This window comes from Mustela putorius, unplaced genomic scaffold, assembly GCF_011764305.1.
Source record: "Mustela putorius furo isolate JIRA1106 unplaced genomic scaffold, ASM1176430v1.1 tig00000083_pilon_pilon_pilon, whole genome shotgun sequence".
NCBI lineage: Eukaryota > Metazoa > Chordata > Mammalia > Carnivora > Mustelidae > Mustela > Mustela putorius.
In genome coordinates, this window is record NW_025421273.1 from 22080539 (window position 1) to 22107027 (window position 26489).

Genomic DNA, 26489 nt, shown 5'->3' on the forward strand with positions numbered 1-26489 from the left:
AAGCCAGGGAGCGGTGTTGGGAGGGCCTCACTGCGCGGCGAGGCAGGAGGGAGGAGGGACGGTGGCGAAGGATGGAAAGTGAGTCAGTAGGGACAGAGCTGGAGGAACCGAGTCGCGGCGATGACAGCCAGGGGGCTCACGCCTTCGCTGCTGCTGCAGCTGCTGGTGGTCGCGGGCGCTGCGGGCGCCCGCTGGCGCGGGCAGGGAACCACACCGCACCTCCAGAGCATTATCCTGGGCCGGTGCGCGGAGTATGACGCCCTGGTGAATCCGGACCCGCGGTGAGCAGGACCCCGGAAGCGGGAAAGTGTAGAGGGGAGGAGGAGGCTGTTCGGAGGGGCAGATGGAGTCTAAAGGGTAGGGGTCTCTCCACCCGAGAGGTATGCGCGGGGTGGGGCGAGGGAGGTGGGATTCTAAAGGTCCGGGTAGCCAAGAGCAGAGCGTGGTACGTCTAAGGATAAGGAGAGAAAGAGAGAATGAGAATGTGTGTGTGTGTGTGTGTGTGTGTGTGTGCGCGCGCGCGCGTGCGCGTATGCTTAGCCAGAATGGTCAGACCCGGGATGGCGGACCTGGAAATTGGTGAATACAGAGACTTGGGGAATTAGAGTTTCAGATTCTCTGAAACCTACAGGACTTCATGAGTTTGAGTCACTCTTGCCAGCACAGTGCTTCTTATTTCTTTCTTCTAACTTTTTTTTTTTTCTTCAAAGATTCTATGCATTCATTTGACAGGGATCACAAGTAGGCAGAGAGGCAGGCAGAGAGAGAGGAGGAAGCATGCTCCCTGCTGAACAGAGAGCCCGATGCGGGCGCTGGGATCATGACCTGAGCAGAGGCTTTAACCCACTGAGCCACCCAGGCACCCCCGTTCTTCTAACTTTTGTTCCTTCTTTGGACCTACTTTTTCGGTTTCATAATTTTTTTTCTTGTGCAAGTTTTGTTGTTGTTGTAGTTGTTGTTGTTTCATTTCAGACAAATAAAAAGAGCAGAGAATAATATAAGGAGCAGCCACATTACCCAGTCCCCACAAGAAACAGTTAAAACAGAAATGTTTTTGGAATGCTAGGATGGACTTGAAGAGTGTGGCTGTCACCAGAGGGCGTCCTGTCTGCTTTAGTGTTACTGAAAGCAAAGGGTGAGGGCGGGAGGTGTGTCCGCCAATAGATCAGCCCAAATCTTCCGGCTTGAGCAGACAGTTTGTTACTTACCGCAAGTAAGGAAGAGAGGGAGGTAGTTCTCAAAGCACTATCTCCTCTAACATAAACTTCGGGGCTATTTTAGGCTGCCAGCCAGCAACATCTGGGTGAGTTAACTCCCTACAAAGAGGAAGCTGGTCAGAAGAACTTAGTGGTAAAACCTTTGTAATCTTTTGAGCAAGGCATTGAAGGGGTTTGCATACGAAGGCGGAGCTCTGTAATTTCCCAAGAACATCTGCCGCATTCTTAAGTGACTTGGGGGTTTCCCAGAAATGGGGCAGTTTACAGGATTTGCGAACCTGACAAATGAACATGCTGGAGGAACAAAACAGTGTATTCCTTTTAACTTCTCACTGTGGTCCCTGGTAACCTTATCCCTAACTAACTCACTGGTCACTGGCCTGACCAATGTGCCCCCGCCCGGGGGGGGGGGGTCCCCCAGAAGATGGAAAGTTACTGACAAGAAGTTAAAGAAAACCAGAAGCCCTACTGGGATCAGGAGATAACCAGCTGCTTCTGCTCCTGTAAACCGGCTTCCTGCCCCAGGCTCCCTGCAACTACTGTTCCCACCCAAAGCAGCTCCTATGCCCCCAGTTTAAACCCACCTACCAGTAGTCAGCATAGCCCTTGGACCCTGACTGACTGCAGCCCCCTATAAAAGCCCTATAACCCACTGCCAGGGGCCCAGAACTCGGAGCATGAGCGCAGCTGGGTACTCCGGCGTAAAATAAATACGAGTTCTTCTACTTCTCCTAGGGTCACTTGGTCTCTCGCAGGTCTAATGATTTTTCTGCAACACCTTAAGTCTCAATGGAGAGGCCCCTGGCATTGGGAGCCTGAATGGTTTGTTGGGATTGTCATCCTCCAGCAAAGTGCCTTTTGTGTTCATCTCCAGGAGATCCTGCCAAGACTCTGTTCCTTAGCGCTGAAAAATGTGTGCCACAGTGTCTGAAAGCCATTTCCACCATTGGATTCCCAAATCTATCACCTAGGTTTTTCTTCTCTTCTGACTGGGTGTTAATGCACAAGACAGGACAGTTAGCGGTCTTTATTCTGCCCAGTTCTGCAGAGTTAATAAATGGCAAAACTGCTCGGAAAACTGTTGGAGTATTTAGAAATGGCAGTACTTCATGACACCTCATAATGTGTTTTTTTTTTTCTTTTTTCTTTTTTAAATGTGTTGTGCTGCACAGGGGCAGGAACTGCACAGCTATCTGGGAAGCCTTCAAAGTGGTGCTGGTTAAGGATCCCTGTTCCGTCCTTCCCTCAGACTACGACCGTTTTATTGACCTCTCCAGACATTCCATTCCCAGAGACAAGGTAAAAACATTCCTCTCCGTCCCTATAGAGATAGACGGTGCCAGGGGTCTGCGACCCTGCAGGCCCCTCTTTTACATTTAGCTAATTTAAAAAATCAAGTAGCAAACTCCCCTGAATTTTCTGGTGGGAAGGCATCTTTGTCTTCAGTGGCAATCCTGGGTCTCTTTCCTGTCTGGGCGGAAGGAACTTTCCTAAGGCAACAATTTCTGTGGGGAATCACTATAGAAGGATCTTGCCACACCTTTCCCCTGGGGCTCTGCCCCTAGCCAATTTTGAATAACTTGTGTCCTAACTGGCCCCAAAGGCCTGAACGTCCAAGTGGCTCAGAGGACCCTTACCCTCAGTATTTTCCCTGAAGACCAATCTTTATTTTAAGGGACCTTAAAGTTCTAGCTGTTCAGTAGCAGTTTCTTTAAGAAAACCATGTCTGTATTCTGAGTTTTAATAAAATGAAAGTAAATGAGAAAATCTACATAAAATGCTCACTTGGAACAATACCTTGAGTTTAAAAAAAGTCAGATAGCTTTGTTTCTCTACGACATAGTTTTCATTTTCATTGTAAAATCAGGTAACATTGATGTTTACCAATGAAAAAATCTTAACATTGTTTTTTTTTTAATTTGCAAATGGAGATAGAAGGTTCAGAGACAATAGATCGAAAAAGAATAATTTTTAAGAATATGTTGCATTTTGAGGGGCACCTGGGTAGCTCAGTGGGTAGAGCCTCTGACTTTAGCTTAGGTCATGACCTCAGGGTCTTGGGATCGAGCCCCACATCTGGCTCTCTGCTCAGCGGGGAGCCTGCTTCTCCCTCTCTCTCTGCCTGCCTCTCTGCCTACTTGTGCTCTCTGTCTGTCAAATAAATAAAATCTTAAAAAAAAAAAAGAATATGTTGCATTTTGAACCTTGCTGCCTCCCCGCCAGTAAAAAGAGGAGCCCTAAATGTTCTCTTTCATAGATTTTAGTGCTAGTTGATGAACTCAGTAAATAGTTATTGAGCTCCTTCCATGTGTTGGACCTTGTGCTAAGGTTGGAGGACACCTGCAGTGGGGAACAAAACAGCCCCTGCCCTCTGGGAAGTTTCCAGTCTAGGGATAGTCCAGTTGGACTGCTGAGGGTCTGATGAGATCATGAAAGGGCTATTGTTATTTCTGTTAGTGTTATCTGAAAACACTGAGCATTATAGTGGAGATCATAAAATACAATATAAAAGTAACATATTTCTGAGGCATAAATAAATATAAATATATAAAAGTAGCATATATCTGAGGCACTTTACACTCTTTGTGTGACATAACCTCCTGAACACGGCTGTGGAAGAAGAGAAAGGGCTCATGCTCTCCATTTTCCAGAGGTGGAAACTGAGGCAGAGGGCTCTGACATGCCTTGCCCAAGATCAGACAGACCGACAAGATCTTTTTAAATCCAGAGGTTAAAAATACATATGTATATACTACAGGGAAAGTACTTTTTTATTTTATTTATTTATTTATTTAAAAGATTTTATTTATTTATTTGTCATAGAGAGAGAAGCGAGAGAAAGCACAGGCAGACAGAGTGGCAGGCAGAGGCAGAGGGAGAAGCAGGCTCCCCACCAAGCAAGGAGCCCGATGTGGGACTCGATCCCAGGACGCTGGGATCATGACCTGAGCCGAAGGCAGCCGCTTAACCAACTGAGCCACCCAGGCGTCCCGGGAAAGTACTTTTTTAAATGTGTGCAGGATACCCTTGGAATGATGGAGGAGAGATCATAGCACTCTCTGAAGGGGCAAACAAAGACAAAGTTTGCTTGTTGTCAGAGAAGTCAAGAGTTGAATAAGAAATGAACTGCCTGGGGATGCCTGGGTGGCTCAGTTGGTTAAGCCTCTGCCTTCCACTCAGGTCATGATCCCAGGGTTCTAGGATCCAGTCCCCCAGCAGGCTCCTTGCTTGGCAGGGAACCTACTTCTCTCTCTGCCTCTGCCTGCCACTCTACCTGATTGTACTCTCTCTCTGACAGATAAATAAAATCTTTTTTAAAATAAAGAAAGAAATGGACTGCCTGGCTGAAACAAAATCTGCTTTGATTTTTCATGTTAATTTTGTGTTTGCTTTTCCTTAGTCCCTGTTCTGGGAAAACAACCACCTCCTGGTCACTAGCTACTCAGAAAATGGACTTCGCTTTTTGCCTTTGTGCAGTGTTCTATACGGGAGGATTGGAGATTTTCTGAGCTGGTGTCGACAGGAAAATGCCTCGGGTAAGACTCCTGGACAAATCACAAGGAGAGTAAGAGCTTCTGGTTAAGTTGATACTGTGCATTTGCCATTTGTGCTAAATGCTTTCCTATGCATTTGTCTCATTTGATTCCCCCTAAATCATCTGATGTAGGTGGTCATAATAATAATTAATAATAACAATAGTAGAGAGAAAGCACTTACTTTTGCCGGCTACTCTGTAAGCATATATTGACATTTACTAACTAATTTAATCTCTGCAGCAGCCCCAGCAGCAGATAAATCCTCTCCTAATCCCTGTTGTGATAAATAAGGAAACTGAAGCACAGCAAGATTAAGAAAGTTGCTGAGGAGTGAATCGCTAGAAAGCAGCAGGGTCAGACTGTCTGATTCCAGGGCACATGCTTCCTGCCCTGCCCTGCCCTGCCCAACCTGGCCTCAGGATTCTCATTTTCCAGAAGGGGAAACTGAAGTTTGAGAAGATTAAGTCACTTGAAGGAGTTGGGCCAGCAGTTAATCCTCTTCTGATGGATTGTGAAGTTTGTGCACTTAAATGCCACTCCAGGTACCAGAGATGTTTTAAGATTAAAATCACAGGGAAAGTCACAAGAGCTGGCCTGGTGGTGAGGAAAAACTCTCCTAATGCATCCAGATCCTTCTGAGACCTGGAGATAGAGCAGTCCCCATCCTCAGTGGGCTTATAGCTTTGTGAGGGTCATTTCTTTCGTGCTGTGCTCTGATGCAGGAAAGGCCAGATCCTAAGCAGTATTGGAGACACCCACCTAGACCAGTCTGGGAAACTTCCCACCAGCTGTTGGTTCTCAATGAGTCTTGAAGGGTGAACAGGAAAGGAGGTGGAAGGAGGTGTTCCCTTCATGAAAATTGGTGATTCTTCCTGCCTAGGGACTGGAATCACTTTAAAAATTAGCCTAAGTTCATTTCTCTGTATTCTCCTCCATTCATTCCTTTATCCAACTATGAGTCATAGAGTACCTGTTCTCTGCCTCTATGCACTGTAAACACAGCAGAGAAAAAAACAGGAAAATAATACCCCATCCTTACATTATAGATGGGGAGGTAAGACAAGACACAGGCAAGTCAAGTAGTGTGCCATAAGATTACATGGGCGACAGAGAGAAACAAAACAGGAAAGAGAGTAGAAAGTAGAAAGCGGGAGGAAGAGGAAGGACAGTGTTGCAGGTTCACATTCATGTCCAGAGAAAGCCTTGCTGTGAAGCTATTTGAGCAAAGATCTGAAGGAGTTGAGGAAGAGCATTTCCTGAAAGAGGGAACAGCCAGTGCAAAGAAGTAACGTCTAGTATATTTAAGGAACAGCAGTAAGTAATAGGCTGTGAGGGTAGAAGAATAAAGGAGAGCCAGATGGCATGGGGCTTTCACTGGGAGGGAGATAGAAAATTGCAGGGTTCAGGTCAATGGATGTGGCCCTTCATCCGATACACAGTGACCAGGAAGTCTGATTATCTTGCAGGAGAGATAGGTGGAGTGTGAGAAAAAGAATGTGAAGGAAGGGAGAGTATGGTATAATCACAAATATTCGGTGGTTGTCCCCAGTTCCTGGCACACGGCTCCTAAAACCCTGGGAATGTGAGGAGTAATAAGATTGTCTTGTGTGTGATAGTGACATGAGTAGTGGTTGGGGGCCCCTGTTTGGCTTCACATGGGGGCTGGTCACCAGAAAGACCAAGGAAACCAGATTAGAGCCTGTGAGGTTTAACCCCATCCCTGTCCTCCAGGAAGGAAAGATCCGATTGATGTATTTGAGAGAGGGCACAAGCAGGGGGAGTGGCAGAGGGGGAGGGAGAAGCAGGCTCCCCTCTGAGCAGAGAGCCCAATGCGGGGCTCCATCTCAGGACCCTGAGATCATGACCTGAGCCGAAGGCAGATGCTTAACCCACTGAGCCCACCCAGGTGCCCCATTGTTAGAATTTTTTTAATGTAATACATTTTAATACTTTGTACGTTTAAATGTCATAACATTTCTGTTTTCTGGCTAAAGACTATCACTTTCTTGGTGTATCTTTGCTGCGTTTACTTCCAAGACCAGGGCTAACTATAGAAGGCACTTCACCCAGCAGAGCAAAGGTTTTGTTTTATTTTGTTTTTTAATCAATTCACTGGAACCTCAGTAAAGAAATAGCCGAGCTGACATGATGATGCTGAGTGGTCGGCAGCCTCACTCATTAGCCAACTGCTTGGGTCTTTGCCTTCCTCACATTTGTGTGAAGCAAAATGACACCTGTCTTCTCAACACAGCTTTTTCCCCTTTGTGGATCGGGTAGGCAGAACTGTGAACATCAAACTCGTGAACACCGGCTAAATACAGATTTCATGGAGTCAGCAAATGTTTTAAATTAATTCTTCTCTGATGCAATGTTTGAAATGAAACACTGTCTGTCTGCTTTCCCCTCAGGGCTCGATTACCAGTCCTGCCCTACATCAGAAGATTGTGAGAACAACGCTGTGGATTCTTTCTGGAAAAGGGCCTCTATGCAGGTGAGCTTGGGAAGGCTGACTGGGAGGCTGAGCACATGTGGGACATGTGAACACGGAACGGAGGGGTTCAGAGACAGAACCATTGGGCCGTGATTTAACGTCTCTGAGGCTGTCTTCCTGTTCACATTCACCACATTCTGATTCACGCCTTCTACTCCATAAAGGAGTGAGGACTTACGGAGCCTAAATACTTAGTGCAGCCAACATATTCAGTGAGTGTTCGTGTAGATGAGGATATTAAATAGTCACTATTACTACTATTGTGATGTGGCCGCTCTTAGTTTTGGAAGCAATATGATTTTGATTGCCATGTAAAGCAATCAGGGGTGGCACCTGTTTCATGTGAGACGCTGGGACACCTGAGATCCAGATATGGGCATCAGAAATGTCCCCAAGGCTGCTATTCATGATAGAGGAGGTGTTAGGAGGTGGTGGGTGACAGGCGAGGAGAAGATAACTGGAGACACAGAAATGGCCCCTTACCGAAGGTCTATTCGTCAGGGAATACTGTCACCAGAGATGATGACAATCTAGTAAATGTTAGTTCTGTTGACTGGGAGGCCAGTGGACTTCAGGGTCCTGCCATCCACCACCACCAACTTCCTGTCAGGGCTGGCCATGTCCCTTTTTGTCCCATGCTGGATCTTCAGGTACCCACAGGGTCCCTTGTTGATCAGAGTGAGATGACTTTGGTTAAATCCTCCTCCATGCTGCGGTGGAGCCGGCTAGAGGGCCAACACTAGGCAAAAGTCACTGTTCATTCCTGAGCTCCCTTGCTGCTCCAGTGGGAGCACCCCATTTATGCTCACTACCCATAGGCTCCATTTCCGGTGGAGACTCCACTCCCTGAGTGCTGGGCTGCCAGAGCCCCTCATGGAGGTTATGGGGGCATCATTTAGCAGCAACTTAGGGGCAGTGTCAGCATTCTCGTAAAGGAACTAAGAATCATGCTCACATCGTATGAGCCCTTAGACTGTGCTGGATCATCTATGCACAAGGAGAGGTAGTTCAGTGATGAGGAAAGGGTTTGAACTGTAGCAGAGGAGTATTCAATACATGTTAATAATTACTATTTTGTTTTATTTTTATTTAGTTTTTTAAAGATTTTAAACATTTGTTTATTTTAGAGAGAGAGAGCATGCATACAAGCGGGGGGAGGGCCAGAGGGAGAGAATTTCAAGCAGACTCTGTACTGAGCCCCAGAGCCTGGCACAGAGCTTGATCCCATGACCTTGAGATCATGACCTGAGCTGAAGCCGAGTTGGAGGGTTAACTTACTGAGCTATTGAGGTATCCCAATAATTATTAGTTTAAATGATTTAATCTTTACAACAATCCTGTGAGATCAGGGACCCTTATGACCCCTGTTTTACAGATAGGAAAAATGAGGCACAAAGAGATCAAGAAACTTAGGCAGACTTATTTTTGTATTTTCTTCCTGTTCAACTTATTACATAGACTTATTCCAGAGCTTAATAAGTGGAGGAGCCAGGGAACAAATTTTTCAACCACTATATCATACAACTTCATTTTATCTGCATGCATTTTTTTATTACATTTTTTCTTATCAATGTGATAGCTGCTCAGGATAAAAAAGTGACAAATAATAGAAGATACAGATAAGAAAATTAATCACATATATGCCTACTACTGCCTGAAGGCAATCCCTTCAGCAGCATGGTCATCAGACCTTGGCATTTGTGGATTTGACCATGACCATTAGCACTGACTGCTTGGAATCACCCTGCGACATGCATGACACGAAGTGTGTTGTTGGTTTGCTGCCGCTGGTATTGGGCATCACTAGGTCCAGCCAGGGCTTATCTCAGTGCCACTTGCCTTCCCAGCCCCCCACCTCACTCCAATATAAACCTCTTACCAGGGATATTGAATGTTCTGGTAGTACTTTGAAGTGAAGATTTCTGAACTTTTTCTGGACCCATCTCTTCCTTGGGAAACTTGGGGGGTTGACTAATATTCCCAGACTTTTGCTTATTTATTTTTAGCACAGTAGAGCTCATGCTGCTTCTTCCTAATATTGCATTTTGCTTTGTAAATCCATATTTCCTCTATGTTTGCAAATCTTTAGCAGTTTTATTAATGGCTGGCTAATATTTCAGACACTTAAGTACTATGAGTTACTTACTTGCTATTTCTTTTTTCTTCACTATTTTAGATGGCTTGCAAACAAGGCTGCAGTATACGCCTTTGTGCACAGTGCTTGTGATGGTCCTTAGAACTGCTTGCAAAATATGTCTGCCTCATCTCCTGCAAACATGGTTTGCATTCCCCTGCCTGTTGATGTTACTTGCCTGTGACTTCTTATGACTTGCCAGTGAGATGTGAGAGGGAGTGACTGTGATTTCTGGGTAGAAGTGTTTCAAAACTGGTCAGTGATTTGCCACTGTCAACTTCTACCTTCTCTGACAGTCAATGACTTTGTAGATACGGACTCTTCATCAGCTTGAGGACATATGGAACAAAACCCCAGTGGACTTGTGATAAAGATGTAGTGTGAGCATGAAATAAATCTTTGTCGCTTTTACTTTGCTTGAGATTTTATTTTATTTTATTTTTTTGACAGAGAGAGATAGAGAGAGGGCACACAAGCTGGGGGAGTGGAAGAGGGAGAAGCAGTCTTCCTGCTGACCAGGGAGAACCGAAGCGGGGCTCGATTCCAGGACCCTGGGATCACAACCTGAGCCAAAGGCAGATGCTTAACTGACTGGGCCAGTCAGGAGCCCCAAGTCTTTGTTGTTTAAAGCCACTGTGATTTTGAGGTTGTTTGGCAGCATACCTTAGTCTATTCCAGCTGATACAGTGCTGGAAACTGATTATTTCACATGGTTTTCCAAGAGTAGATTCTGCCATGGAGTTACAGAGTCTATGAGTTTTTGACATTTCAAAGCAATTTGCTTTCCAAAAGATGCCAGTTTCATCCCTACCAGCTGTATGAGATGTCAAATTTAGTACATCCTTGCTCACCTGAGGAATGTCAATTTTTAAAAATTGCTCATTTCATTGCTGAAAAAAAGTAACATGTTAATTTAATCAAAATGCTTGTTTCTTCTTACAGTATGCAAGGGAGAGTTCTGGAGTGATCTCTGTCATGCTGAATGGTTCAGAGCCATCAGGAGCCTATCCTGTTAAAGGGTAAGAACACCAACATCAACAAATACAGCAAAGAACGCCAGGATGTGTGTTTAGTCTTTTCTAATGGAAGCTTGAGAAAATCATCTTAATCATCAGCATAATGCTTGCTTCTGTAAATTCAGGTAAAGCAAAGACAGTTGAATGAACTGGAGGTCAGAGCCACATCTATACATCTCTGCCATTAATAGCTGATGAATGCATGAATGAAATAAATAACCTAAAAATAAAGGCCAAAAATACTCCCATAGAACACTCTGGAAGCTTTCCAACAAAAGTAATGTGCAAATAACTAAAATTAAAATGGGAAAGATATCCTCTTGCTTTAGGACTTTAAGAAATGTTGGGGTGGGGGTGCCTGGGTGGCTCAGTGGATTAAGCCTTTGCCTTCCACTTGGGTCATGATCTCATAGAGTCCTGGGATCAAGCCCCTCATTGGTTTCTCTGTTCAGCAGGGGTCTGCTTTCCCTCTCCCCCTCTGCCTGCCTCTCTGCGTAATTGTGATCTCTCTCTCTATCAAATAAATAAATAAAATCTTAAAAAAAAAAAGAAAAGAAAAAACAAATGTTGGGGTGCCTGGGTGGCTCAATCATTTAAGCTTCCATCTCTTGATTTTGGCTCAGGTCACCATCTCAGGTGACCTCCACACTCAGCGTAGAATCTGCTTGGGATTCTTTCTCCCACTCTTTCTTTGCCTCTCCCCCTGCTCACATGCCCGTGTTCTCACTCGCTTGCTCTCTTTCTCTCTAAATAAATAAAAATCTTTTTTTAAAATTGTCTTTCTTGGGGTACCTGGGTGGCTCAGTCGGTTAAGCACCTGCCTTGGGCTCAGGTCATGATCTCAGAGTACTGGGATGGAGCCCTGCATTGGACTCTCTGCTCAGTGGAGAATCTGCTTCTCCCTCTGCGCTCTCCCCGCCACCCCAAATAAATAAATAAAATCTTACCAAAAAAATTGTCTTTCCTGTTTCTCAGGTTTTTTGCAGATTTTGAAATTCCCTACTTGCAGAAGGATAAAATCACACGAATTGAGATCTGGGTTATGCATGAAATCGGAAAACCAAAAGTGTAAGTCAGCATGTTACCAATGATGGTAATTGTGCAAACATGCTTCTCTTGAATATGCTATACTCGAGCCCATTTTACACTTTCATTTTTGGGGAAATTACAGCGTTTTCTGTTTCTGATGTCATGGGTAAAGAAAGACAATGTCTTGACTTTTTGGAAATGCCACTAACCAGTCCTGAGCCCAGAGAGGATCTACCTCCTTTATTCAGTTAGTGTTCTCAGCCAGGAAAAGGGTGTTCCTTTCTGAGCTTCCTGGGAAGCACTGGGTAGGAGAGTTCCTGATGCGTTTGTGTGAGTCAAAGCCAGTTTCTTCTCCTGGTTGTTAGAAAGCCCCCACCAGGAGTTCTCAGAATTGACACAAGGACTCTGTAATGAAGTGTTTATTCTCAGAGAACAATCATTTCCACAACTGGGTCTCAGATAACTGAGCAAGGAAACTGTTAAGATCCATATTTTCTGGAAAATCCCTGGATCAATGCAAGCCTGACCTCATTCTTCTCATCAGCGAGGAGAATTGCTGGAAAAAACGGAGGGTAAGAAATGTAAACCCAGATGATTTCAGAGACAAGCCAAGGACGCCCAGCCCGGTCCAAGTGCAGCCATGTCAAGCCTCAGAGGCCTGCTGGGGCCTTGCTCTTCAGAGCATCGATGAAAAGTATTGCCAACCCCAGTGAGTATGTATGGGGAGAATCTTAGCAACTTCCCCATTTTAGGCTCCCTGAACCCTCTAAGACTCACTGCATCATGAGCGATTATTTTTTCCTGTCTCTTAAGAGATTAAATTTGCAAATTACTTACTATGTAGTATTACCACAATCTGCATTTCTTTTCCTGGAAGACAAATTATACTTACGTTGCATTAAAAAACAGTGTATAGTATTTTTATTTCTATGGGAAGTTCATCTTTGTCTAGAAATTATGCTCGTTTGTTGTTTTAACGTGTCTATGAGAGACAGCTTGCCCTTTGAACCTATCTTTAGTGAGATAAGGAAATTGCAATTCAGCATTATCTTGGACCAACAGTTCTGCTACAGGCGAGATGATAAAAGGGCCCAGAGCTCGCGGTTGTATGTTTGTACTGCAGAGTTGGAGTTATGGGTCATGAGCTAAGGAAATGAGGGTCCTGCACTGCTCAGATTTTAGGGAAAAACAAAACGTATAGACAAAGAGCTAAAAACAATATGGCTTGATGTAGGAAAGGCGATATTAAGGTTCAAAGCCGACGGCCAAGAAAGAATTCTTGAGACATCTTCGGTGCAAAACTGTGATTTTATTAAAGCGTGGGGACAGGACTGGTGGGCGAAAAGAGCAGCATCTGGGTCAAGCGGGAGTGACCCATTCTATACCTACAAGTTGGGAGGGTGAGGTCAGGGAAGTTTCAAAAGAATTTTCATATGCTAAAGAGAAGCTACAAGATACCAGAGGCCTGCCTTTGTCAAGTTAAGGTGGTTTTTAAGCAAGACATTAACATTAAGATAGTTGGGAGTTTCCTGGCAGAAAGTCACACTCGTCCGGGGAGTGGCGGGGTGTAGAGGGAGGTTTGGGCTGGGATTTCCTTTTGTCCTTAGCAAAGTATTAACTTAGAGACATTTGAGCCTCTTAGAGGAACGTCATTCTGCCTGTTTCGAGGATCTGTCAGTGGGCGGTAAGGAAATGCATCAAGTTTCTTCTGCCTTTGTTTCCCACATCCTGGCTGATACCCAATTGTGGTTGGCTTTGTTTTAACTGCTGTTATTTTAAAATATATATATAGTAAAATAACCCACTGACCTCTATATCAAGGTGTCCTGAAACCACCACAGTATTGCTTTCTAAAAAATTCTCAGTAATGAGCTGAGAATTAGCTCAGGAGAAGAACTTCATCCAGGAGAACTTCATCCCATTTTTTAGCTAGATTCTAAAACTTGAGGTCACTCAACCCCTTGCCCTCATCATTCCTGTAATACCTAGAATTCCACTTCTTTTGTGAAAACTTCTTCCAGTCACTCATTTCCACTCTATACTCCATCTCCATTAGTGTTAACAGTGGGGAGGCTGTTTCCCTTTTCATTCTGGGTAAACTGAGGCAGGCCTTGCTGGAGATATGAATGCCATGCCTGCTTCTCACAGCTGGCGCTATTGCATCCGTGCTGTTTGCCCCTGCTGAATTATGGCCACAGGAGAGCAAGACTCCCGGTGGATGAGTGTGTGGGGAAATGAACACTCACACGGTGTTGGTGTGCCCAGCAGAGGGTGCTGTTTGGCACTGCCTATGGCTGGAAAAGAAACAATAGGCCCAATTAATGTAACCTTGTGTATCAACTATACTTCCTTAACAACAACAACAAAGTAACAGTGGGTCCCCAATACAGTCATTTCTCCCCACAGTAGCAAACCAAGTTTCAGCCTCTCCCAGAAATGTGACCTTTCAAAGGTCAGTTTGAAATTTCCTGACCAGTAGTAATTGTAAAGGCCTTTTTAGCCAGAGCAGCCCCACCTCCGTTGAACAGCCATTTTGTTATTTATGCCATAAAACTTAAACTGACCCTGCCCTACCCGGGGAACTTACTTAAAAGCAAGTCGGGGAAACCAGTCCCAGGTAACAAAGCCCAAACACAAGGGTGGGTCAGGTCAGGTGGAAATAACGGCCCAAATGCAGGGATGAGTCGGGTCAGGTGGAGACATCCAATCAGTACAGTGCGCCTACTGTCTCCCTAGCTACCAAGCAGTGTGGGCCCTGCCAATTCTGACCAAGGTGATAGGCTAGTTCAAATAGCTACTGTGGGGTGAATTGTAGTTCAATTGGTCACCTGTGTGTGACCTAGCATGACTGTGCAGCCTTCTCTGTGTGTTACAATCTCATTGGCCACCTGTGTGTGGCCAGGCCCAACCTTTGCTCTATCAAAGTTAGTCTGTGAGGCAGGGAGGGGTCGCCCTGCCTGTAAGGGGCGGCCCAGACCCGTCTGTTTGAAGATCGGTTTGGTTCTTGATGCTTGGCGCGAAATAAAGCTTTGCTTGACCTTCACGTTGGATCAGTCTTGCTCCTTTGACCAGGGACCCATTATTGGGGGATTCAACAGTAATGACACTAAATCTGCCCCTCTCCCTTCCCAGCAAAGAGAAGATGACCTGGCCTGGAATAATCCTTTCTTTTCTTTCGCTAGTAACTTCCCTGTCTCACGCTCCTAAGGATACAAAGCCTTCCATGTTCAAGGACTTCTCAGAGCACCTGCCTGTTTACTAGAAGGATGCTGCTCTATGCCTGAATCACTGAATCGTTGAATAAAGCCAATTAGATTTTCAGATTTACTCGGTTACATTTTTTTGCTTTAAGACCATCAAGAAGTCTTAAATCGAATTCAAAACCTTAGTACCAGAAAAAGTACTTCCAGGAATTCATGCTAAGGAAGCAAAGAATTAGGATGTGTTTGAGAATGAAGCTTCAACAAAGTTAGTTTTAGTCATCAAAATATAGGAATTAACCTTGATCGTCAACAAGGAGAACTGGTTTTATGAATCATGTTCTGATTATGTAAGAGAGACCATGCAGGAATTTAAAAATAACAGCAGAGAGGTCTGTGTGTGGCACACTTATCCATCCATACACACACAGACGAAGGCCAAAGCAGAATACGAAATGCACTGGACACCAGAAGCCTATTATATATATATTTTTAAATTTTATTTATTAATTTGATAGACAGAGATCTCAAGTAGCAGAGAAGCAGGCTCCCTGCGGAGCAGAGAGCCCAATGCGGGGGCTCAATCCCAGGACCCTGGGATCACAACCTGAGCGGAAGGCAGAGACTTTAACCCATTGAGCCACCCAGGTACCCCCTATTATATTTTAAAAGTCTCCGGGAATGAATGTATTTCAGACTTTTAGAAGGATATACACCAAAATGTTAGCAGCCTTTAGTCCTGATCATAAGCGACTGGGATGATTTCTTTTTCTTTGTGTTTGTTTGCATTCTTTTGATAATTTTTGATTTGTATGTTCTTGTTTTCATGAAAGCCTAACCTAACACACACTGTTTGGTGAATAAGTGGGCAGCACTGTGCTGGCCTGGGGCGTGTCACTGAGGAGTGTTGACTGCTGGGGTGGTGATGCGCTCTGGGGCACAATGCGCATGCGCCAGTGCGGGCCCTCCCAATGCGTTGGACCGCTGAACCTGCATGCTTTGGTCCCCAGTGCACCGCCTTCTGGGGGTGCCGCGGGTTTCCCGGAAACGGCAGTTTTGGAGGTGCTTCTCCGTATTCCCTTAGAGAAGAGAATAACCCGGGAAGAATCTGGTCATAGAAAATTTTAATTCACCCAGAAACAGCTTCCTTTCCCCGGCTTTAATTTTATTTATATGTTCTTATATTTTAGGGAATCCTGTGGAGAAGGCACTGTGAAAATCCTGGAAGAGAGACTGAAGAAAATGGGTTTTCAGTACAGCTGTATAAATGATCACTTGTAGGTGGTATATCGTAATCAGTGTGCAATTTCAAAGGTGAAGCAGTGAATTTGGAGGGCACAGGGTTGTTGAATGTGTTCTGCTGGGATCAGCTCTGTGCCTTCTGGGCTGTCACTGGGTGTGAGGTTGCTTTGAAGGATGCTCTTTTCTTTCTACTATAGAATCCTTCCTTTTTTAAAGCACCAGATGTAACTTTATTTTTTTAAAGTCTTTATTCAAATGCTAGTTAGTTAACATACAGTGAAAAATTAGTTTGAAGTCAACAATATAGAGATTCCACATGTCAATACAATACCCAGTGCTCATCACAAGAAAGCACCAGATTTTCATAAATTTGTCTTAAGAGGCAGTTCTTTGCCAACACAGCTCAATGATGGAGAAAATTGTGCCTAAAAATTCCACATTTAGGACCAGTTTGCTTTGGCTCAGGAACTCCCTCGAGGAGGCTGTCTTTGTAAGTCATCAGGCCAAGTGTGGCGACCCAAGCCAGAGCCCAAAGCGTCCTTCCCTTCCCTTCCTAAAGGACGCTTTGGGCTCTGGCTCGGAGACTCAGACTGCTTTCACATGCTGTGGGGTTGTCCCCAGCTGTGCTGCTCTTTGGGGCTCTTCCCTTACAAGTCTGGCTCAGCTGTCCTTATTCCCACTGCTGGTATTCAGCTGGGATTTTGTCTTGCTCCTGGGAGCACAGAGGAGATACATGAAAGACTTACCATGAGAGAGGGACCAAGATTAATGCACCAAACTCCAACCCAGATGTAACTAACAGCCACTTGCCCCACAAAATTCAGGGGACATGGTCCTCTGTCCTGTGGCCGTCAGGAGTTGATTTTGGCCTGGTCTTCTCTTTTCTGAGCCTCTCTTGCCTCCTGGTTGGTTACTGTGAGCTCTGCATTGAGCCAGACTCTATAAAACTCAATGACTTTGGGGGGGGGGGGCAGGGGCACAGAAAACAGCAGCAACAAACTATTCTCAGAACAAATACTTCTATAGTATAGACTTTACTGGAGAGTAGACAAGTTCTGTAAATCGAACAATGCATTTCCTGTTTTTATTCCAGCCACCTGGCCAATAGAGAACCCCTGTTGGCTTGCCTCCTTAGTGCCCCATGTGCCACGGCTATCCTGCTCCTCTATTTAAAAAAAAAAAAAAAAAAGATTATTTATTTATTTGTCAGAGAGAGAGAGAGCATGCACATGAGCAGGGGGAGGGAGAAGCTGAGCAAGGAGCCCGATGTGGGACTCTGTCCTAGGACCCTGGGATCATGACCTGAACCGAAGGCAGATGCATAACCGACTGAGCCACCCAGGCACCCATAGCCCCTCTCTCACTTCTGCTTCCCTGCCTTCTCGGGACTCTGCATCTTCTCCCTCTAACCATGCAGCTTCTTTGCTGGACCTGGGCACTAGCCATCACCTGTGTCCCTCAAGTCCAACTTTCTGGCCAAAGACCTCATTGAGAGGATTTTCCAAGCAAGACTGTCCATGCTTACGGAAGTGGTTCCATGCTTGGGCTCTGGCGTGTGCCTACAAGGTTCAAGTTCAGCTCCGCCACTGCTACTGTGTGTACTTGGGCAAATTACTTTGATTAGCTTTCTCAGCTATAAACTGGAGATGGTAATACCTGCTCCATCTGGTTGTTGAGAGGATTCAGTGACATGGTCTGTGTAAAATCCATAATCAGATTTCTTTGTACAAAATAAGTGCTCAGTAAATGCTAGCTAGTATTGTTTAAAAGAAACAGTTTGTGTGGGGGCACCTGGATGGCTCAGTTGGTTAAATGACTGTCTTCAGCTGGGGTCATACTGGGATGGAGCCCTGCATCCGTCTTCTTGCTCGAAGGAGAGCCTGCTTCTCCCTCTGCCTGCTGCTCCCCCTGCTTCTGCTCTCTCTCTCAAATAAATACAATCTTAAAAAAAAAAAGTATGTGTGTTCTTTAAGGTCAGAGACTTTGTGTCCCCAGTGCTTTGCCTGCACACCATAAATGTTTGATGAGTGAAAATCACTTAAATAATCCCTTAAATATTCTTTCTTTTCATACCATAGACCAGTGAAGCTCTTAAAGTGTGTGGACCACAGCACCCATCCTGATTGTGTCTTGAATTCGTAAGTAGATGTCTGACCCAACCTCCTTGCTTCTCCAAGATAACCAGGACTTAACCATTGACACATTGATGAACTATAATATAATTTAACATATTATAATTTAACACCCATCCCTAAAATGACCTGGCTGCCGAGTAAGGTTTGTGTTCTTGCTCTTCTCCATCTCTCTGAGCTGCTAGGTAGGTGTGGGTTTGGAGAATATATGCCCAGGCCAGGTGACATCCATCCGTCCATGTGGGCAGAGGAGATCCTGCCGCGCTGCAGCGGTTGGCACATGGTGGGTGCTCCCTGATGGCCGTAGGATCCATTCTTCATCTATAAGGGCAAGAATATTAATCAGGGCCTCATGCCGGACACTGTGCTGTGTGCGATACATAGAATATTTTGTTAATTTTTATAACTAGTCCATTAGACAGAGACAGACACAGAAAGAGAGAGAAGGAAAGAATATGCAGTCACCTACTGGAACCACCTGCCTGGTCGTTGTCCACCTGGATTACTGAGTAGACCGGAATGAATCTCCTTGCTTCCACTTTGTCCCATCCCTCATGACTTCTTTGCAACCCAGCTGCTAGAGTTAGCCTTTTATTTTAACTGTTCATTAGGGAAAGTTCCAAACATACTCTTGGACTGTAGTTCTTCAACCTCTTAGTCATGTGGCTTGTCTGCTCACAACTCTGTGGCTCTGCAGTGGCTCCCACATCCCTCAGAGCCAGAGCCAAACAGCCTGCTCTGGCCCGTTTTTCTCTCCGTCTTCTGTTCTGCTCCTTTCCCCTTTCTGCGCCTCAGCTGCAGTAGCTTCCTGAACATGCCAGGCACATTCCTGCCCCTGGGCCTTTGCCTGTACTGTTCATTCTTCTGGCAGTCCTTCCCCTAGCTGTCCGTGTGGTTAACTGTCTCAGCTACTGTATTAGCTCCCATTTGACCTCTGTGAAGTTATGTTGACCTCAATATTTGAAATTACAGCCTACACCATCGACTGCTCTGTGAAACCCCTCATGCTGTTCTGTTTTTCCTTTTTTTTTCTTTTTAAGATTTTTAAATTAAATTAAATGTATTTATTTGACAGAGAGAGAGAGATCACAAGTAGGCAGAGAGTCGTGGGAAGCAGGCTCCCTGCTGAGCAGAGAGCCTGATGAGATGCGGGGCTCCATCCCAGGATCCTGAGATCATGACCTGAGCCAAAGGCAGAGGGAGGCTTAACCCACCAAGCCACCCAGGCGCCCCCTATTTTTCTTTTTATACTGTTTTTCATCTTCCAGCTTATTTGCTCATTAAGTTTATTCTTTACTGCTTGTCTCCCACATGTTAGAACATAAGTCCCAGAAGGACAGGGACTTTCACCTGTTCAGTGATGCATGTGTCCCAGGAGATTAGCAGGTAGCTTACAAGTGGGTAGGTGCTTAGAATGAAGGAATGAATAAATGAATGAGTGAATGACAAATGATTGGTTTCTACTCTGAGGAGGCATGGATTTGAGACAAAAAATGTCTTAATTCGGCCAGGCAGTTGAAAGGAATGACAGATGTCCTACAGAGTTGAAGATGTGTCTGGTGTGTGCAGATTTTGATTGCAAGAAACAGAAACCAATGGCTCACTTAGGTGGAGAAAGGGCAGAATAAGATTGCTGGGAGGACTTAATAGGATAAGCAGTCCAGTGAACTGAGGACTTCAAAAGGCCCGGAGAGGCAGATATCCATAGTGTTACAGCATAACTTATGTCTATGTTTTTACTCCTTGCTGTCTTAAGCCAACTGTCAACTTTATATAGATACAAATCATGCAAAATTTCTTTTATTTTTTAAGAAATTTTTTTAATGATTTTATTTATTTATTTGCTAGAGAAAGACACAGTGAGAGAGGGAACACAAGCAGGGGGAGTGGGAGAGGGAGAAGCAGGCTTCTGGCTGAGCAGGCAGCCCAATGTGGGGCTTGATCCCAGGACCTTGGGATCATGATCTGAGCCAAAGGTCATGACTGAGCTACCCAGGGCCTCCAAAATTTCTTTTTGTGAAACCATGGCACTGTACATGACCATTTATGAAACAGGCAGGTGGTTCCACCCTGGCCTCCTGTGCCTCAGTTTACCTCCTCTACTACAGGAGGTGTAAGGTGAATGAGGTGGCTCTCCTTACTGGTCCTCAGAACTTTCTAGGTGGGGACTTTGGACATGAGCGCATCATCTTGTTTCTTTCCAACCACATTCCTGAAAGGAGGGCAAGTCAGTCCCCATCAGGGATGCTGAAGGGGTTAACGATCTCTTAAAGTTACTCGGGACTGGCTAGAGCCAGAAACAGAACCCAAGTTTGCATGTCAAGTTCTTGTTTCCCCCACAAAAACACTTCACCTCAGAATGTCACTATGGTTCACACCACAGCAGAGAGGAAGGGATTTAAAGTACCTGATTTGCTCTTTGGGCATTCTTCCAGCGATTGTTGAAAAGATTGATGTATGACACTTCTTTCCCCATTCCACTGAATGTGAAGAAGAAAACTGCCTTTCACTCTTTGCCAGGTTTTCTTCCACTTTCATTGCCCTGGAAGGAATTTTACCAATGATACCTTCTTTAAACAACTTAGCTAAGAATATTGATGGATGATTTGCAGGAGAGATCCCCAAGTGGCAAATATGGAGAATAATTTCATCTTTCTAGTAACAGTGAGATACAAATTTAATAAGGTACAATTTTCGCTTCAACCTCTTGGACTAGGCTTAGCCAAAAACAGTGAAAAAATATTTTAAAGGTCTTATTCAATGCTTGATGCCATTGTAAGTTTGTAAATTGCTTTGGGAGAGCAATTTGACAATATATATCAGGAATTATAAAGATATTCACAATTTTTGGCTTAAGTCAGACCTTAGGGTACTTCCAGTACCCTCTTCTAAAGAATGTGGGGGCAACCTGTATGCTCAAAGATGTTCACCAAAGCATTCTTTGTAATACTGAATCCAAGGTGTAAGAATTGGGAGCTGGACCTAAATATCCAATGAGAAGTGAATGGTTGTGAAGGGATTACATTTACTGGGTGGAATATAATGTAGATACTATATGTAGATTGAATCTCCATAAAACTAGGCAGGGGCAACAGTGGTAGGATAATCATACAGCAATTGGAAAAACTCTCATGAACAATTCAAGTGAAAAAACATGTAGAAAACAAACTTGAAGGCTTATAGGCTCCTGTGTGGGCCAAAAATTCAGTACAATTGATAATCTCCTGGATTGGTGAAGATAAGAGAAAACATGTAATTATGTTATTGAAATAAGGACTCACTTTGTCAGTCAGGGTCAAGGAGAAACATCAAATCTCTCATCTTGGCCCAAATTCTCTGTCTAAAGTGAGTTATCTCTCCTCCTCCAACACACCCCAGGACACAGAAGTGGGAATTCCAAGTTCAACTTGGCTAGGAATAATGGAGTTAAGGACTTTTAATCTGCAAAAGTTTAGAATGGAACAATCAGCTGTTTGTGTAAATCCAACTCACGTTATTAATAGTTCTGTGGTAAGTTTAGGACTGACTTGCATATTTGCAACATTTTACAGATTTTAGCATATAAAAATAGCTGTGTGATTCCAAGTATATATATGTAACCATTAAATAACTGATTTCTTTGCCAGGTTTTTGGGATTTTTAGCTGAAAGTTATAAGATATTTTACTAAGTTTTTAGCCAAAAATGGAGAGTTTAAGAGAATTGAAATTAAACTTAATACTCTTATTAGATTTTCTAGAATCAAGTATTTGAGGAAGTTCTGCTCATTTAAAGTCATTTGAAGGGGCACCCACCTGGTTCAGTCTGTAGAACATGAGATTCTGGATATCAGGTTCTGGAGTTCAAGCCCCATGTTGGGTACAGAGATTACTTTTTAAAAAAGTTACCAGAGGTCCCTATTCTTTCTCTTTGAGATAAGCTTTAGCCCCAATATGAGACTTGAACTCACAGCCCTAGATATCCAGAATTGCATGCTCTACCAACTGCGCCAGCCAGGCAGATTCTTTTTTTTTTTTTTTTAAAGATTTTATTTATTTGACAGACAGAGATCACAAGTAGGCAGAGACACAGGCAGAGAGAGAGGAGGAAGCAGGCTCCCTGCTGAGCAGAGAGCCTGATGCGGGGCTCGATCCCAGGATCCTGTGGTCATGACCTGAGCCGAAGGCAGAGGCTTTAACCCACTGAACCATCCAGGTGCCCTCAGGAAGATTCTTAAATAGAAAAATATGATTCAAAATTAATAGAGAAATCTATGGGGAAATAAGGTTTTTGAATTTATAAGTTTAATAGCTGGAATTAAATTTTTAAGCCAATGAAATTGCAAATAGTGGTTTTTATCTTTGCATGAAAGCTGCCCTCAAGCACAACCTCACATAGTCAGAAAAGTTTAAGTTAAAATGCAACATGTGGGGCGCCTGGGTGGCTCAGTGGGTTGGGCCTCTGCCTTCGGCTCAGGTCATGATCCCAGGGGCCTGGGATCGAGTCCCGCATGGGGCTCTCTGCTCAGCGGGGAGCCTGCTTCTCCTCATCTTTCTCTCTGTCTTTCTCTCTGCCTATTTGTGATCTCTCTCTCTGTCAAATAAATAAATAAAATCTTTAAATAAAATAAAATAAAATGCGACATGTAAAGGCACATGAACCCAGTCATGGAAAGCAAAGGAAAACAAAACTGTGTTTCTATTTGTGCATGATAATGAACATCAGTGATGAAATAGATCTAAGGACATGAACTCCAAATTGCTATCAGCGGTTACTTTTAGGAAAGGGAGTGAGAACTTCAGTTGGGATGGAGACCCTCAGTATAACTGTCTTGTTCTGTAATATTTTATTTTTCTAAAAGAAAAAACACAAGCTCACTTGGTTAAGTGTCCAACTCTTGATTTCGGCTCAGGTCATGATCTGAGTGTTGTAAGGTGGAGCCCTGTGCTGGGCTTTGTGCTCAGTAGGGGGTGTGCTTCTCTCCTTCTTCCCTCTCCTGCACCTCCCTGCTCTCTCTCTCCACAATAAATAAATACATCTTTTTAAAACATATATATATATTAAAGATTTTATTTATTTATTTGACAGAGATCACAAGTAGACAGAGAGGCAGGTAGAGAGAGGAGGAAACAGGCTCCCTGTTGAGCAGAGCCCGATGCGGGGCTCCATCCCAGGACTCTGAGATCATGACCTGAGATGAAGGCAGAGATTTTAACCCACTGAGACACCCAGGCGCCCCTTAAAAATATTTTTTAAAAGGAATAAGCATACCTACCTTTGTATTTGTTAATTATTTTAGGGCAAAAGAAAAAAATCTATTTTTAGTAAATCCAAGTCTGCAATGTTAACTGAATCAGAAGTGCAATTGTAGAAAATGTCCAGCAGGAGGAGCCCTAGTACAAATGTGTAGACTGCTTAAGATTATTTTATTTTACTTCTTTCCTTTAATTTAAGATTTTATTTATTTAATTAAAAGAGAGAGACAACATGGAGGTGGGGAGGAGCAGGAAGAGAAGCAGACTCCCCGCTGAGCAGGGAGCCCAACATGGGGCTCCATTCCAGGACCAGAAGACCATGGCTTGAGCCAAAGGCAGCTGCTTAATGGGCTTTATTTTGTTTTTATTAAAAAATTTTGGGGGGGTGTAGTTTGGTGTACAATGTCATTCAACAGGCTTATATAGGCTTACGCTGTGCTCACCACAAGTGTAGCTACCATCTGTTACAAGATAAGTCTGTTACAGTATCATTGACCATATTCCCTATGCTGTGCCTTTTTTTTTTTTCTTTCTTGTGGTTTATTCAGGCTGTTACTGGAAGCCTGTATCTTCCACCCCTTGCATCCATTTTTCACATCCTCCCTCCTATCTGGCAACCATCAGTTTGTCTCTGTATTTACAGGTCTGATTCTACTTCTTGTTTTTTTATTCATTTGTTTTTTTCTTTTAGATTTCGCATATGAGTGAATCATATGGTATTCGTCTTTCTCGGTCTGACTTATTTCACTTAGGATAATACCTTCTAAGTCCATCTGTGTTGTTGCAAATTATTTAAAAAAACAAACCGCATCCCTTTTATGGCTATGTAATATTCCTCTGCGCGCGCGCGTGTGTGTGTGTGTGTGTGTGTGTGTGTACACCACATCCTCCATATCCATTTATCTATGGATGGACGTTTAGGTTGCTTCTGTATCTTGGCTGTTGTAAATAATGCTGCAATAAACATTAGCAAGAAAGGGGTGATCAGCACTCAAATGGAGTCTAAAACCATGGAATAAATTTCCAAGCCAACACTAGATTGTTTCATGATTTTTAAAAAAATGTATCTTTTAACTTTTTTAATTCAGTAATTTTAAAAAAATTCAGTAATTTCCATTTAAAAAAATTCAGTCAGTGGTCAGACTGTATTTGCTTTGGTTGGAGTCCATTTTTTTGGCCAGGTCCTCTCTTGGTGTCTTAATGGCAAGACGGATTTTTCCACACTAGTTAAACTCCAGTGATACAATGTCCATCAGTAAGGAGGTTGGCTACCTTTATGGTATGTCCATACAGTAAGACTTCATCCATGAGAAAGAATGAAGTAACTAAAATGTATAATACAGATATATGTCCAAAATCTGAAGTTAGGTGAAAAAAGGTGCAGATTCCATTTGTGTTAGATAAAAGGGTACGTGAAGGTCTGTGTAGGTATCCGCACAGTAAGCATAAGTCATATTTCTCGGAAGCCAGCTCAAACCATCAACACTGATTCTCTGTGGAAAGCAAGGATGGGGAATCAGTTTGTGGGGCACCGAGGTGGCTCAGTTGGTTAAACGTCTGCCTTCGACTCAGGTCATGATCCTAGGTCCTAGGATGGAGCCCCAGTTGGGTTCCCGGCTCAGCCGGGAGTCTGCTTCTCCCTCTCCTCCTCCCCCAACTCATGCTCGCTCGTTCTCTCTCTCTCCCCCCAGCCCCGAAAAAATAAATAAAATCTTAAAAAAAAAAAAAAAAGAATGGGGAGTCTAAGGCACTTTTACTTTTCACTTTATACTTTCTGTCCTATTTCATTTTTTCTGCACTGTGCATGTATGTATATTTTTGAAAGTAGGAGCCACACACCAATACTGAAATTTTCTTTATTTCCCTTTTGATTTGCAGGGCAGCTGCATCTAGAGAAATCCCACCTCTCTGGGCAGAACATGGTGCCAGTCATATTGTTCCCTTCCTAGTGGCTCTGGCTTCAGCTGTTCACATGTAACCAGAAACTCTGCTGTGTGGCCCTAACTCTACCCCAACCCTGAAGCCTGCCCTTTGCACATTCATTCTTCTTGTTCTGTGCATATCAGGTGATTCCATTGTCTGATGAAGCTTCCTGCTGGGAAAACAATGTCCTGAGAGGGCTTTTCAATGATACACATGCTCAGGATTTCAGAGACAGGAAATTCTTCTAGTCCTATTGAACAGGTTAAAATTGCTGCATTAGAATTAAAGCAAGTTATTAGCTTCTTACTTCATAATGGTGCAAAGCATTGAGATCCAGACTGATGCTCTATAAAAAATATTTTTAGGAAATTCTAATAGAACTAAATCTGTGTATTTTTCTATATTTTCTTTTATCCTCAATGGGGCACATTGCATGCTTATTGATAGTTTAAGATATATACTTAAGATAGTATAAGATATATATATACATATATATTTGTCATGCAAAGATTTATGTTTAAAGATGTTCATTTAGGAGTGCCTTGGTGGGTTGGTCAGTTAAGTGTCTGACTTTGGCTCAAATCATGATCTCAGGGTCCTGCTCAATGGGGAGTCTGCTTTTCCCTCTGCCCCTCTCCTCTTTCTGTCAAACAAATAGATTTAATTTTTTAAAAAAGTTGTTCATTTAATGGCTAAATATAATGGTAGGGGAGAAACTCACAATGTCCAATAATAGGGAACTGTCCTCATATTGCTTTGTATATCTGTAGGATGGAATATCGTTCAGCTGGGAAAAGTCAAGTTTACTAACCCAAATGTCCTTTGCCCAGTGAATGGATGAACTAACTGTGGTACATCTATACAATACTCAGCAAAACTCTGTATATTTAGCAAAATAAAGTAACCAGCTATTGGTATATGCAGCAACATGAGTAACACTGAGATGCACTCTGCTAATGAAAGAATTCAGACCCATAGGTGACATACCAATATTATTCAACTTACATGACAAAGCTATAGGAATGGAGAATAGATCAGTGGTTGCCATGGATTAGGACTGGGGGGAGTGGTAACTACAATGGGGCAATGTGAGGGAGTTTGGGGGGAGGGAGAAACTGTGTCCGTATCTTGATTGTGGTGGGGACCTGAATGTATACATTCGCCAACACTCAGAACTGTATGTCAAAAAGAGGAGTTTCTCTGTATGTAACTGAAATGTCTTCAAAGAACGTTTAATCACATAGGAAAATGTCAACAAGAAATATAAAACTGATGAGGGAGCACGAGGCTGGCTGAAGACAAAGCAAAAGCTGGCGCCTTGCACCCCCTCTCCATC

The 26489-nt window shown here is 43.7% G+C and overlaps 1 protein-coding gene across 2 annotated transcripts; it reads left to right on the top strand.

The window, feature by feature from the left end:
- The first annotated feature begins 1 nt into the window (after nucleotide 1).
- BST1 (bone marrow stromal cell antigen 1) lies at nucleotides 2-26080 on the top strand. 2 transcript variants are annotated; one of them, XM_004773388.3, is made up of 9 exons: nucleotides 5-281; nucleotides 2390-2516; nucleotides 4618-4753; nucleotides 7162-7244; nucleotides 10321-10397; nucleotides 11370-11462; nucleotides 15814-15900; nucleotides 17944-18003; nucleotides 25109-26080. In XM_004773388.3, the coding sequence occupies exons 1-9, from the start codon at nucleotides 121-123 to the stop codon at nucleotides 25206-25208; spliced, it is 924 nt and encodes a 307-aa protein (XP_004773445.1). In that variant the 5' UTR covers nucleotides 5-120; the 3' UTR covers nucleotides 25209-26080. The 2 variants fall into 2 exon arrangements, with proteins under 2 accessions (XP_044931740.1, XP_004773445.1); XM_045075805.1 differs by lacking the exon at nucleotides 11370-11462 and having other exon boundaries at nucleotides 2-281.
- The last annotated feature ends 409 nt before the right edge of the window (nucleotides 26081-26489 follow it).